This window comes from Natator depressus, chromosome 3 (assembly GCF_965152275.1).
Source record: "Natator depressus isolate rNatDep1 chromosome 3, rNatDep2.hap1, whole genome shotgun sequence".
NCBI lineage: Eukaryota > Metazoa > Chordata > Testudines > Cheloniidae > Natator > Natator depressus.
Window position 1 is genome coordinate 204575105 of NC_134236.1, and position 12662 is coordinate 204587766.

At 41.9% G+C, this 12662-nt stretch overlaps 1 protein-coding gene across 4 annotated transcripts in view; it reads right to left on the reverse strand.

Annotated features, from left to right (window-relative positions):
* The window catches only part of RALGAPA2 (Ral GTPase activating protein catalytic subunit alpha 2), a 297122-nt gene that overhangs the window by 134703 nt on the left and 149757 nt on the right, over nt 1-12662 (reverse strand). For all 4 annotated transcript variants that reach the window (XM_074949738.1, XM_074949737.1, XM_074949736.1 and 1 more), the window contains 4 exons: nt 8674-8784; nt 8143-8211; nt 7843-7977; nt 1812-1995 (listed from right to left, as the gene is read on the reverse strand). In XM_074949738.1, coding sequence (XP_074805839.1) covers nt 1812-1995; nt 7843-7977; nt 8143-8211; nt 8674-8784 — 499 coding nt within the window. The remainder of the gene's footprint in view (nt 1-1811; nt 1996-7842; nt 7978-8142; nt 8212-8673; nt 8785-12662) is intronic.

The following is a 12662-nucleotide window of genomic DNA, read 5'->3' on the forward strand; positions in this document are numbered from 1 at the left end:
TGCCAGAGTCTATGGATGACATGTTTTTGTTTTCAATAAATCAGATCAGGTCCAATCAGATAAGGTCCAAGTTCTGCTCTCAAACGTTCCTAGTGAGACTCTCCTTGAAACCAATATTTACAAAGTTAAAGTCATTCTTAGTAAAAAGTGAAGAGCCACTGCTGTTTGGAGAGTTTTCATATTATTCCATCAACATTAGATCACTCATGACTACGTACTTGTTTAGCTTCCCATAAAGCAAAAAAGGTGTTCAAACAAGGTACACAATGGACTAGCCACGTAGTTCTCAAAAGGATTTGATTTGGAGTTAATTTTATTCATCAGTTTTAATTCTGTAAATGTAACCACAAGCAAAAGTGATTACCCAATACCATCATATCTATGACTTTCTCACTATAGAAAAGGCACATGGGAGAAGTGACATTTTCTTCTTTGTTCATAGATACTAAGGTCAGAAGGGACCATTATGATCATCTAGTCCGACCTCCTGCACAACGCAGGCCACAAATCTCACCTACCCACTCCCGCGAAAAACCTCTCACCTATGTCTGAGCTATTGAAGTCCTCAAATCGTGGTTTAACGACTTCAAGGAGCAGAGAATCCTCCAGCAAGTGACCCATGCCCCATGCTACAGAGGAAGGCGAAAAACCTCCAGGACCTCTTCCAGTCTGTCCTGGAGGAAAATTCCTTCCCGACCCCAAATATGGCAATCAGCTAAACCCTGAGCGTATGGGCAAGATTCACCAGCCAGATACCCAGGAAAGAATTTTCTGTAGTAACTCAGATCCCACCCCATCTAACATCCCATCACAGGCCATTGGGCCTATTTACCATGCATATTTAAAGATCAATTAATTACCAAAATCATGCTATCCCATCATACCATCTCCTCCAATGATCTTGTGAGGTTGCGAGATCCTAAGAATTCCATACCACATATCTGCAGTCTATTAATGACTTTGGGAAGTTTTCAAGACGCTCTGACAAGCAGCAGAAACAGAGCTGTCTTGAATTTAGCCCCAAACTGTTGTATATCAGAACCCTGCTTTTATTATTACAAACTCTTATATATCTGAGGATTTGAATTCAATCCAAACTCAGAATTTTTATGCAAATTAAATCTGAATCAATAGATAAGGTCATCTTCTCTGTCATACATCACTCAACAACTAAAATTAACATAGAAAGCATATGCACAATTAACATTTTTTATATACGTTACCTCAATACTATTATCCTTCTAGACTCCAAATGAGAATTTCAATTAGACTTCTTAACTGGGACAAATATTTACTCTCTTGCCATTCTAGCTCAGATGTGTTAGGAGTTCCCAGCCCTCTCTCTTTTCAAAACAGTATATCAACTTCCCTATGTGGTTAACTAGTTGATGGTTTTCCCTTCCAAAAGAGGGCTCTTGAGGTAAACATTTAACGTTTGGAGTCATATTGAAGATGTCTTTATGTTTTCTTTTGACGTATTTGCAGTCATAATTTATGCAAGTCTGTTATCTTTTCTACAAAGAAATTCTGGTTTTGACACATTTTAGTAAGCATCAAGAAGTGTGTGAAATTTTCTAGTTCCTCACTGGTATTCTCCTAATATACTGAACACACTAACATAAGTGAACTCCAGACTATGAATGCGTTGAACCAAATGGCTTTCCCTGTAAAATACCTGTAGAATTATTCAGCGTTACCTGTGCAAGCATGTTTTTCAATGAAGAAATGCCACCTAGCAGGTTATTAAATCCTCATATTGTTAATGTTGAAATCCTAGCAATCTTCAAGTTATTTTCTGTGGAGTTACTTACCTTCAACAACAGTGAGTAGATTTCCCAAATCTGGAATGGAATGGGAGTGTGCTGGCTCAGAATTCTTGACATTTCCCAATGGCAAAAATGGATCATAGTCATTAGACGAGAGATCTGCAAGGCTCAATATGTAATGGCTTTGCTGCGTATATGTGCTTGAGCCATAAACACAACAGTGCAACACCTGCAAGAAAAAAAGAAATGAAAATTGTACTAGAAATAAATTGTACAAAAAAAATATCAAGTCAAGTGACAAAGTGATGAGATAAATTTACTATGCTATTAAATTCTGACACATTGTAGTATATTCTATAATATAGGCTGTGTCTAAGGCCTTGTCTACACTGCCACTTACAGTTCTGAAACGTTCTTCGCTCAGGGGTGTGGCAGTGTAGACGGTAGCTATTCCCCGTGTGGAGATGGTTTTATTACAACACTAGGAGAGCTCTCTCCCAGCGCTGGAGCTGCAACCATACAGCCATGAGCTTTAATGTCGGCTGTCTAGACATACCCTAAATCTTGCTGCTTCTTCCTACACCATTTTGCTAAAATAAAACCCTAGTCCAGGCCCTCATTTCATATCGTGACTAGCGCAACAACCTCCGTTTACAACATTCTCCCTTCTGGCCTTGACAAATTAAATCTCTCCCGGATTGCATCAATTCAAATCAATGCTGCAAAGATTATTATCACAGCTCATTGCTTTGACTAAGTCACCCTTCTCTTTGCATTTCTCCACTGGCTTTTGCTTCTCCATTACTATTCTACTTGTCATCCCTTTTAAGGTCATAGAATCATAGAATATCAGGGTTGGAAGGGACCTCAGGAGGTCATCTAGCCCAACCCCCTGCTCAAAGCAGGACCAATCCCCATCTAAATCATCCCAGCCAGGGCTTTGTCAAGCCTGACCTTAAAAACTTCTAAGGAAGGAGATTCTACCACCTCCCTAGGTAACGCATTCCAGTGTTTCACCACCCTCTTAGTGAAAAAGTTTTTCCTAATATCCAATCTAAACCTCCCCCACTGCAACTTGAGACCATTACTCCTTGTCCTGTCATCTTCTACCACTGAGAATAGTCTAGAACCATCCTCTCTGGAACCACCTCTCAGGTAGTTGAAAGTAGCTATCAAATCCCCCCTCATTCTTCTCTTCTGCAGACTAAACAATCCCAGCTCCCTCAGCCTCTCCTCATAAGTCATGTGTTCCAGACCCCTAATCATTTTTGTTGCCCTTCGCTGGACTCTTTCCAATTTATCCACATCCTTCTTGTAGTGTGGGGCCCAAAACTGGACACAGTACTCCAGATGAGGCCTCACCAATGTCGAATAGAGGGGAACGATCACGTCCCTCGATCTGCTCGCTATGCCCCTACTTATACATCCCAAAATGCCATTGGCCTTCTTGGCAACAAGGGCACACTGCTGACTCATATCCAGCTTCTCGTCCACTGTCACCCCGAGGTCCTTTTCCGCAGAACTGCTGCCTAGCCATTCGGTCCCTAGTCTGTAGCGGTGCATTGGGTTCTTCCGTCCTAAGTGCAGGACCCTGCACTTATCCTTATTGAACCTCATCAGATTTCTTTTGGCCCAATCCTCCAATTTGTCTAGGTCCCTCTGTATCCTATCCCTGCCCTCCAGCGTATCTACCACTCCTCCTAGTTTAGTATCATCCGCAAATTTGCTGAGGGTGCAATCCACACCATCCTCCAGATCATTTATGAAGATATTGAACAAAACCGGCCCCAGGACCGACCCCTAGGGCACTCACTTGACACCGCCTGCCAACTAGACATGGAGCCATTGATCACTACCCATTGAGCCCGACAATCTAGCCAACTTTCTACCCACCTTATAGTGCATTCATCCAGCCCATACTTTTTTAACTTGCTGACAAGAATACTGTGGGAGACCGTGTCAAAAGCTTTGCTAAAGTCAAGAAACAATACATCCACTGCTTTCCCTTCATCCACAGAACCAGTAATCTCATCATAGAAGGCGATTAGATTAGTCAGGCATGACCTTCCCTTGGTGAATCCATGCTGACTGTTCCTGATCACTTTCCTCTCATGTAAGTGCTTCAGGATTGATTCTTTGAGGACCTGCTCCATGATTTTTCCAGGGACTGAGGTGAGGCTGACTGGCCTGTAGTTCCCAGGATCCTCCTTCTTCCCTTTTTTAAAGATTGGCACTACATTAGCCTTTTTCCAGTCATCCGGGACTTCCCCCGTTCGCCACGAGTTTTCAAAGATAATGGCCAATGGCTCTGCAATCACATCCGCCAATTCCTTTAGCACTCTCGGATGCAACTCGTCCGGCCCCATGGACTTGTGCACGTCCAGCTTTTCTAAATAGTCCCTAACCACCTCTTTCTCCACTGAGGGCTGGCCATCTACTCCCCATGCTGTGATGCCCAGTGCAGCAGTCTGGGAGCTGACCTTGTTCGTGAAGACAGAGGCAAAAAAAGCATTGAGTACATTAGCTTTTTCCACATCCTCTGTCACTAGGTTGCCTCCCTCATTCAGTAAGGGGCCCACACTTTCCTTGGCTTTCTTCTTGTTGCCAACATACCTGAAGAAACCCTTCTTGTTACTCTTGACATCTCTTGCTAGCTGCAGCTCCAGGTGCGATTTGGCCCTCCCGATTTCATTCCTACATGCCCGAGCAATATTTTTATACTCATTCCTGGTCATATGTCCAACCTTCCACTTCTTGTAAGCTTCTTTTTTATGTTTAAGATCCGCTAGGATTTCACCGTTAAGCCAAGCTGGTCGCCTGCCATATTTAGTATTCTTTCGACTCATCGGGATGGTTTGTCCCTGTAACCTCAACAGGGATTCCTTGAAATAGAGCCAGCTCTCCTGGACTCCTTTCCCCTTCATGTTAGTCCCCCAGGGGATCCTACCCATCAGTTCCCTGAGGGAGTCGAAGTCTGCTTTCCTGAAGTCCAGGGTCCGTATCCTGCTGCTTACCTTCCTTCCCTGCGTCCGGATCCTGAACTCAACCAACTCATGGTCACTGCCCTCCAGATTCCCATCCACTTTTGCTTCCCCCACTAATTCTTCCCGGTTTGTGAGCAGCAGGTCAAGAAAAGCTCCCCCCCAGTTGGCTCCTCTAGCACTTGCACCAGGAAATTGTCCCCTAGGTAGGATAAGGTCCTTCATTGCTTATCGTTATCCTACCTCTCAAACTATCAAGATGTTAACTCCTGCCTCCACTATGACAATGACACCCACCTTTATCATCCACTTGCTAAATTTTCAAACAAGCATCTTTGTGTTTCTGTCCCACGCTGCCCTTAATAAACATTTGCAAGATTACCTCTCCATAAAACTCTTCTTTGCTGTCATGTCTACCAAAAACTTGACAACACATATACATCTGGTGTGCTGAGAATGCTGCCCATTATGCTGACCAGTATTGTCTCTGTCTCCTGGTGCTCTCCCAATCGGTCTCTTGAATCTACCTGTTCTCTCGTCTTATACTTAGATTGTAAGTTCTGTGGAGCATGGACCATCATTTTTGGGTGTTCGTACAGCACATAGCACAATGGGACCCTAGTCCAAGACTGGGGCTCCTCTGGGCTAGTACAATGCAAATTATTATTAATAATAATACTATATATTATTGATATAATAATGATGCCCATTGTTAAATTCTCACCGATTCTTTAAGAATGAAAGAAAATGCTTTTTCTTATCAAATTATCTTTTTATCAGTAAATTACTATATTAGCCATGAAAACAAAACTATTTATCATCACAGATCTTGATTTTAAATAAAAGCAATATCAACATGCTATTTTTATATTTGGAAAATGTGTTTATGCATATTTTAAAGGAAGACTGACTTCATGCTTGTTAAGTACAATTTCACAATTAGGACAAGATCTATTGTGGTATATTGTTATAAATTGGAATGTCATTATAGAATATCATCCCTCAGGCATATGCAGACATATTCAAAAGTGTATTACGTCAGCTATAAACTAGATTATTTTATTTACTTGAAAGATGTACTGATATTTCATAAAACATGTTTAACTTACTTATGGAAAATGTTGCTAATTATATGTTGTACAGTTGTACTGTATTATATGTTATACAGTTGTACTGTATTTCTTGTCTTCATTTGATTATTATTAGCATTTGCATTAAATGAATAAGTTCTACAAATGTCTTAGGACGAGCAGTCATGGAGACTGCTCTTTATTTTGAGTGGGTGCTTGTCCATTGGGAAATGGCCACAAAGCTGAAACTGGCTTTACACAACTGTAGACTTCTATCTCCTCAGTGTTGGCCTTGAGTATTAAAAGTGTATGATTCTACAGTGCTCCTCTAGGGGGACCTCATTCAACAGTCACAGCTCTGACAGCAGGAGGTGCATATAGTTTTCATCCAGATCCAGCAGTCCTCATAAACACGTGTGAAAGAAAGACAAACATTGCCATGGATCTCCTAAGGTCCTCAGGACAGGAACTCCTTTCTTTGTGACGTTTACTAATCATGACATTAGAATACAGTAACTCCTCACTTAATGTTGTAGTTATAGTCCTGAAAAATGCGACTTTAAGCAAACCCAATTTCCCCAGAAGAATTAATGTAAATAGGGTGTTAGGTTTCAGGGAAATTTTTTTTTGACAGACAAAAGGCATCATATACATTTTAAACAATTTTAAACTAGCAATTTAATACAGGTATAAGTTTTAAACAATTTTAAAGAAACAATTTAATACTATGATCATCATTGCTGAGTATGAAGCTCAGTTGAGGAGGTAGAGTTAGAGAGTGGAAGAGGGTGGATTGTCCGGCTGCTCCTCTTGCTGTTCTTGCAAGCACACGCACAGACTTTGCCAGGGGCGGGGGGCTCAACCCTGAGCCCGTCCACTCCACCCCTTCCTCCAAACCCCACCCTTAACCTGCCTCTTTTCACCCCCTCCACCTCATCCCCCTTTACTCTGCACACCACGTCCTTGCTCCTCCCCCCTCCCTCCTCTGCCTCCAGCCCGCGGCAATCAGCTGTTTTGTGGCGTTAGGCCAAGGCGAGGAGCGAGGACGCGGCGCGCTGCTTCCTCACGTCTCCCCCCAGCCTCCTGAACACCGCAAGACAGCTGATTGCTGCGGGCAGGAGGTGGGGGGAGCAGGGGGAAGGCGTTGATTTGTGGGGTCTGCCGGCCGGCGGGAGGGGAGGCACAGGGGAGCTGGTGGGGGAGCTGCCAGCCATGGACAACGCAGGAGGCCAAACGACATTATAGGGGAGCACTGCACAACTTTAAAGGAGCACGTTCTGTAATGGAGCAGGGACGTAACATCGAAACAACGTTAAGCGAGAGGACATTAAGTGGGGAGTTACTGTAGGCACTTCCCCTGACAGGACTCCTAAGCTCCTTGGGAGCCAGGATTCTGCTTCTGTAGCGTTTTAAGATCTGTTGGCCAAGGCACTTTCTTTTTTCTCTCAAAACTGCCAACGTTTAAAATTTTATACTCCAGAGTTTGTGTGTGTAACATTTCAGATCTTGGCATCAAATGACTCTTTTTTTTTTAAATTGGTATTTATAATGTAATAGAAAGAGTCATGACAAGCAATGCTCAGAATATGCTGTACTTTTTAATTTTTTTAAACTAACCTATACATACTATTTTGTTTAGTTATTTATCCACCCAATGATTGAAGCATTTAAATAATCATTTGTAAGTCAACATGATCCCCCAAACACTACAAACCAGCCCTGAAATTTCAAAAAGGAGCCATTTTAACTCCTTTATGCTCCAAAGCTACTGAGCAGACTTACTTGTAACTTTCCAGAAAATCAGATCTACCCCCTAAATGTTAGGGGTGAAATTTTAATTTGTTTTCATAACTAACCCATAGATTTAAACAGTAACTGAAAAACTTCAATGTAATTCAAATGATGGAATCATCAGTTATACTTCCATAATGCATCTGTGCCTCAATGATCCAGAATAGACACATCTTTACACATTTAAAAACTTTGTGAAAAACAATTCATATTGAATCGATTCTTCATACTCACCCTATATACGTAATCCAGTAAGGGAGCTTTGGAGGAATGTTGATCTTCCAGAACAGTAGATACTGGCTCTAGTAAGGTTTTCATTGGTAGTGCCATGCACCAATCCAACAAGCAAAGTAATAATGAAACTATAAACTAAACAGAAACATGCAAATGAACACATAAGCAATACTCATCAAATTCATCAAAATGTTTAAATGTTAGCTTAATATTTTAAAATAAGATTTAGGAATAAATTTCCTTTAATATGTAGTTCAAGAAGCAAAAACAATGATGGAGTTTGTGTTTTATGCCACATACCTTTTTATCTGTTTCTACAGAGGAGTATTCAGCACTTGGCAAAAGAAATGCAATGGTGGCCACAAGAATCTGCGCAAAAACCAAACCCAAGGCAAACAAAATTACAAAAAGACATTTTGTATCTTTAGTAAACACAAGGCTTGAACCATTGACCTTCAATAGGCTTTGGATGAAGACTATAAAGAGTGGTTAGCAGCCATTTTTGTAAATAGCATCTGAACCAAACTGAGAGTTCCACATTGTTAGCAGATTCTAGAAATAAATTAGAGCAAATTGGGAAAAAATCACACTGGCTCCAGCAAACTAAAGCAAAGAACTCTCTTAATAATGATTGTAGAAGGAAGCAAAGAAAGTTAGAGTTCTAAGACTGTAATTTATGATAAGCAACAATTCTTTCAATTGTGAAAAATAGCATCAGTTGGACATTCTGTTAACTTTGAAGCTTTTTCAATTCTATGAACAATCAACACAGAACATCAGATGTGTCATTTTCAATTCCCATACATGAGTATTTGAAGAGATAAGACATACCTCAGTAATTTTCCTGGATAGAGAGGATTCATACTTCTGAAGCTCTTCCCAATAAGAAACTAGCAGTTGAAGAACATCACAGGCTATCTGGGCTACCAGTTTATTAGAAAACTGTAAGAGAAAAAATTAAATTAAACAAGGTAGTATCATGCCAGAAAAAAATATTCACATATAATAAACAGTAATGTCAGAGTTTCTACTATTTTAAACGGTACTACAGCCATAAAAACTACATTAAAGGAAAATGAAGGTTACTTGCAACTGGAGTTCTTCGAGATGGCTCTGCATATCCACATTTATGGGTTTTGCACTGCCTAATGGCGCTTAACAAGAGAACCTTCTCCAAGCTGTGTCTATTAAAGTGCTCATGTGCCCCCTCCTAGCCCACTCCCTAGTGCCACCGAATGTTCTGAAGGTGAGACTATATAAGGGGGAGTGCCCTCTACCAACTCAGTTCCTTTCGCCAACCCAGAGGGAGAGAACGAAAATAACTCTGAAAAAAAGGGGAAGGTGGGTGGGAAGTGTGAATATGCAGAGCCCTCTTGAGGAACTCCGGTTACAAGTAATCAACCTTCATTTCTTTTTTCGAATGGCTCTGCATATTGCCACTTATTGGTAGTTTGATAAGCAGTACTGAAAATAACCTGGAGGAGGGAACAGAGTCCTAAATAAATTGAGAACATGCTGATGTGCAAAGCTCTCTTCTGAAAAGTCCAGGGACCCTGAACTATAGGATGACTCAGATGTTGCCCTACCCCAACCACTGTTTGACACATCTCAAGTTACCTTCAATGAAAGTGAAGGGGGATTGAACTGGACACCCTGAGAACGTTTTCTCTGACTGACCATCACATCAATAATTCCAGAATGTTTTGGAGGCATGCTGACTAACATCTGGAGATTGTCCAGATTTGGTCTGTAGACCTGAGACAGCCAAAGCTGCATTGGCCTCATTGTGAGTTCTGCAAATGGAGTCACATATGTAGTAGCTGCCATAAGACCCACAAAGGTGGTTACTTTCTGTTTTTTGACATATTTGAATGTATAAAACATATTGAACTATTTTTGAAAATCTGTCCTCTGGTAAAATGGCTTTCCCTGCTACCAAATCCAATATGGAGCCTATGAATAAAATTTCTGAGTTGGACAGGGATTTGACTTTTTTGACATTCAGGAGAAATCCCAGTTCTGAAAAAAAGCAATGGGGCTTAATAAATCATCACAAAAAGCCTTTAACAGACAATAATCAGAATAGGGTAAAAAAAATACCCTGCTTTCTCAATTGAGCCTCTACGACAGAGAAGCACTTTGTAAGAACCCTTGGTGCTGCAGACAGGTCAAACAACAGCCCTTTATATTGGAAATGGTGTCCCACCACCACAAAATTAAGGTACTTTCGACGACTGTGTCAAACAGAGATATGAAAATGTATCTTTTAAATCAAGAGTCACAAACCCAATCCATAATTGAAAGCAAAGGGATTCTGGAAGCCAGAGTTAACATATGAAACCAGAACTTCAGAATATACTCATTATACCTCTTAAATCTAAAATGGAATGACCCTCCCTCCCACCTCATCATTTGTCAGCACCAGAAAGTACCTTGAATAAAACCCCTGATCTTGCAGGTGCTCTGACACCTCATTAACAGCCCCCATGAGAAGAAATTTCTGTATGTCTGAAAGTAGACTAGCCTTGTGAGAAGGTTCTCTAAAAAGAGAAAGGCAAGGGAAATTGAAAGGGGTAGTTTAGGTGTAATACGCCTGCATCTGATGATAAAATGGGCTAGCACGTCTCCAAACGCAGGAAGGGAAGGGTCCTCACTGATTGGTTCTAGACTTTCAATCCTCATATCAAATTTCAGGGCTAATGTGCAATGAAGATGACAGAAAGGTCACAGATTGCTTAGAGTTGGGCCTCGATTTAAAAGACCTTTTCTTACGCTGGCTCTGGAAATACATAGCCTGCTGGTGCTGTTGTCGATGTCTTTGATTTGATAAGAAATAAGCTAAAGATAATTGTGGATAATACTGTCTCTGACAATGGAAATAAAAATATAGAAGGTCTCTGTGGCAGGGTGGTCACCCCACCATGCCTTGAAGGGCTTAAAACAGCCCTAAGAGAGGGCTGTAGCCGGAGGAAAGCTAGGCTGATTGGGGGAAGTAGCCACAGGTGGGGTCACGTCCCAATCAGGCCACAGCTGGCACTATAAGGGGGCTGTTAGCCAGGAGCTGAGACAGACACTCTATCTACATGGAGAGGAGGAGGACCTGGCTGCCTAGGAAGCTGAGGAGGGTACCCAGGGCAGAGCAATGCTGGGGAAGGGCAGAGGGAGCTGGGGAGCTCCAGCCTAGCAGAGCCCCAGGCTGCAGGCCGAGGTAAAGGCCCACGAAAGGGTACATAGGCTGCAGAAGAGCAGCCCAGACCTAGACAGAGGCAGCTGGTCCGACCCCCCTTGCCGATAATGAGTGGTAATACTGCAGTCTGCCTCAGGGAGCGGGGGCTAGACGATGACTGACAGTAGCCACTGAGGCAAGGGAGGGATAGGGGGTTTGGGGTTCCCCTGGGAGGGGAGACCCAGACTGTCGGGGATACTGCCAGGGGGCAGAACCCTAGTCTAGAAGGGCACCGGGGTCCGGGAGGGGCACGGGGTCAGTGGCAGGTGAGACACCGACCGGCAGAGGGCACTCCTGGTTGAAAAGAGCTAATTCCCTGTAAAACCAGCAGGAGACACTACAGCGGTGAGTCGTCGCCCCGTGATAGTCTCCTAATAGAAGTAATAAAGTACAAAGATCTTGTCTTCTTCAGCTTCTCCAGCAACTCATTCGTCTTTTCACAGAAAAGACCATCTCCTCTGAAGGGGAAATCCTCTACTTTAATTGTAGTATGATGAGTCAGAGAAGAGGAAAGAAGCCAAACATGTCTCTTCTACGTAACTGCAGAAGTCAGTGATCCAGCAGAAGAATCTGAAGGATCAAATAAAGTCTTGAGAGAGTGCTTTGCTACATTTTGACCCTCCATTAGGATTGCATTTCCCAATCTCTTTTTGTCATTTGGGAAATCCTGCACAAACAGTGCCTTCTTTTCCCACAAGTGAAACTGATATTGAGCTATAACAGTTTGGTAATTTGCCACCCTATTACCAAGAGAACATTGATTCCCTAGGGAATCAATCTTTTTCCCTTCTCTACCTACAGGGGTCCAAACCTCAATCTACTACTGGCAGCAGTCACCACCAGTGTAGTTGGTGCAAAGTGTGAATACAAATATGAAAACCCCTGTGCTGATATAATTTCTCTGCTTTCTTGGAAATAGGTTGGCAAGAGGCAGGAGTGGACCAAGCAGCCTTAGCAGGATGCAGCAAACTGTCAAGGATTGGTAACAACATCCTATTCTTAGAGGTAGCCCCAAAAATGAAAACACCGGGTAGGATGTCTCCTGCACAGGCACTAAATCATAGAATCATAGAATATCAGGGTTGGAACGGACCCTCAGGAGATCATCTAGTCCAACCCCCTGCTCAAAGCAGGACCAATCCCCGATTTTTGCCCCAGATCCCTAAATGGCCCCTCAAGGATTGAACTCACTACCCTGGGTTTAGCAGGCCAATGCTCAAACCACTGAGCCAATATTTGTGTGAAGCTTTCAAGTTTCTGTTGTTTGACCAATATATCTCTATGCACATAATGAAATTTCAAACACACATATGTTTATGAAAATTAAAGGCACATGCTAACAAAGATGATCACACTGTGATTATTTCAAAAATGCTCACTAGTTGAATAAAAATGAGTGAATTATTTGAAGATTAAAAATAGAATATATTTCTTCCACTTCTTCCTTAGATGGCTGAGCCTTACCTATAAGATTTTGAAAAATTATTAATATTTACTAAATGAAACTATTTACTATTTTAAAAGAACTGCAAGTTCATTCTGTTCTCTATAAGCCAAAAGAAAATGTAACTTTCCAATAACTGCACCTAAGTTT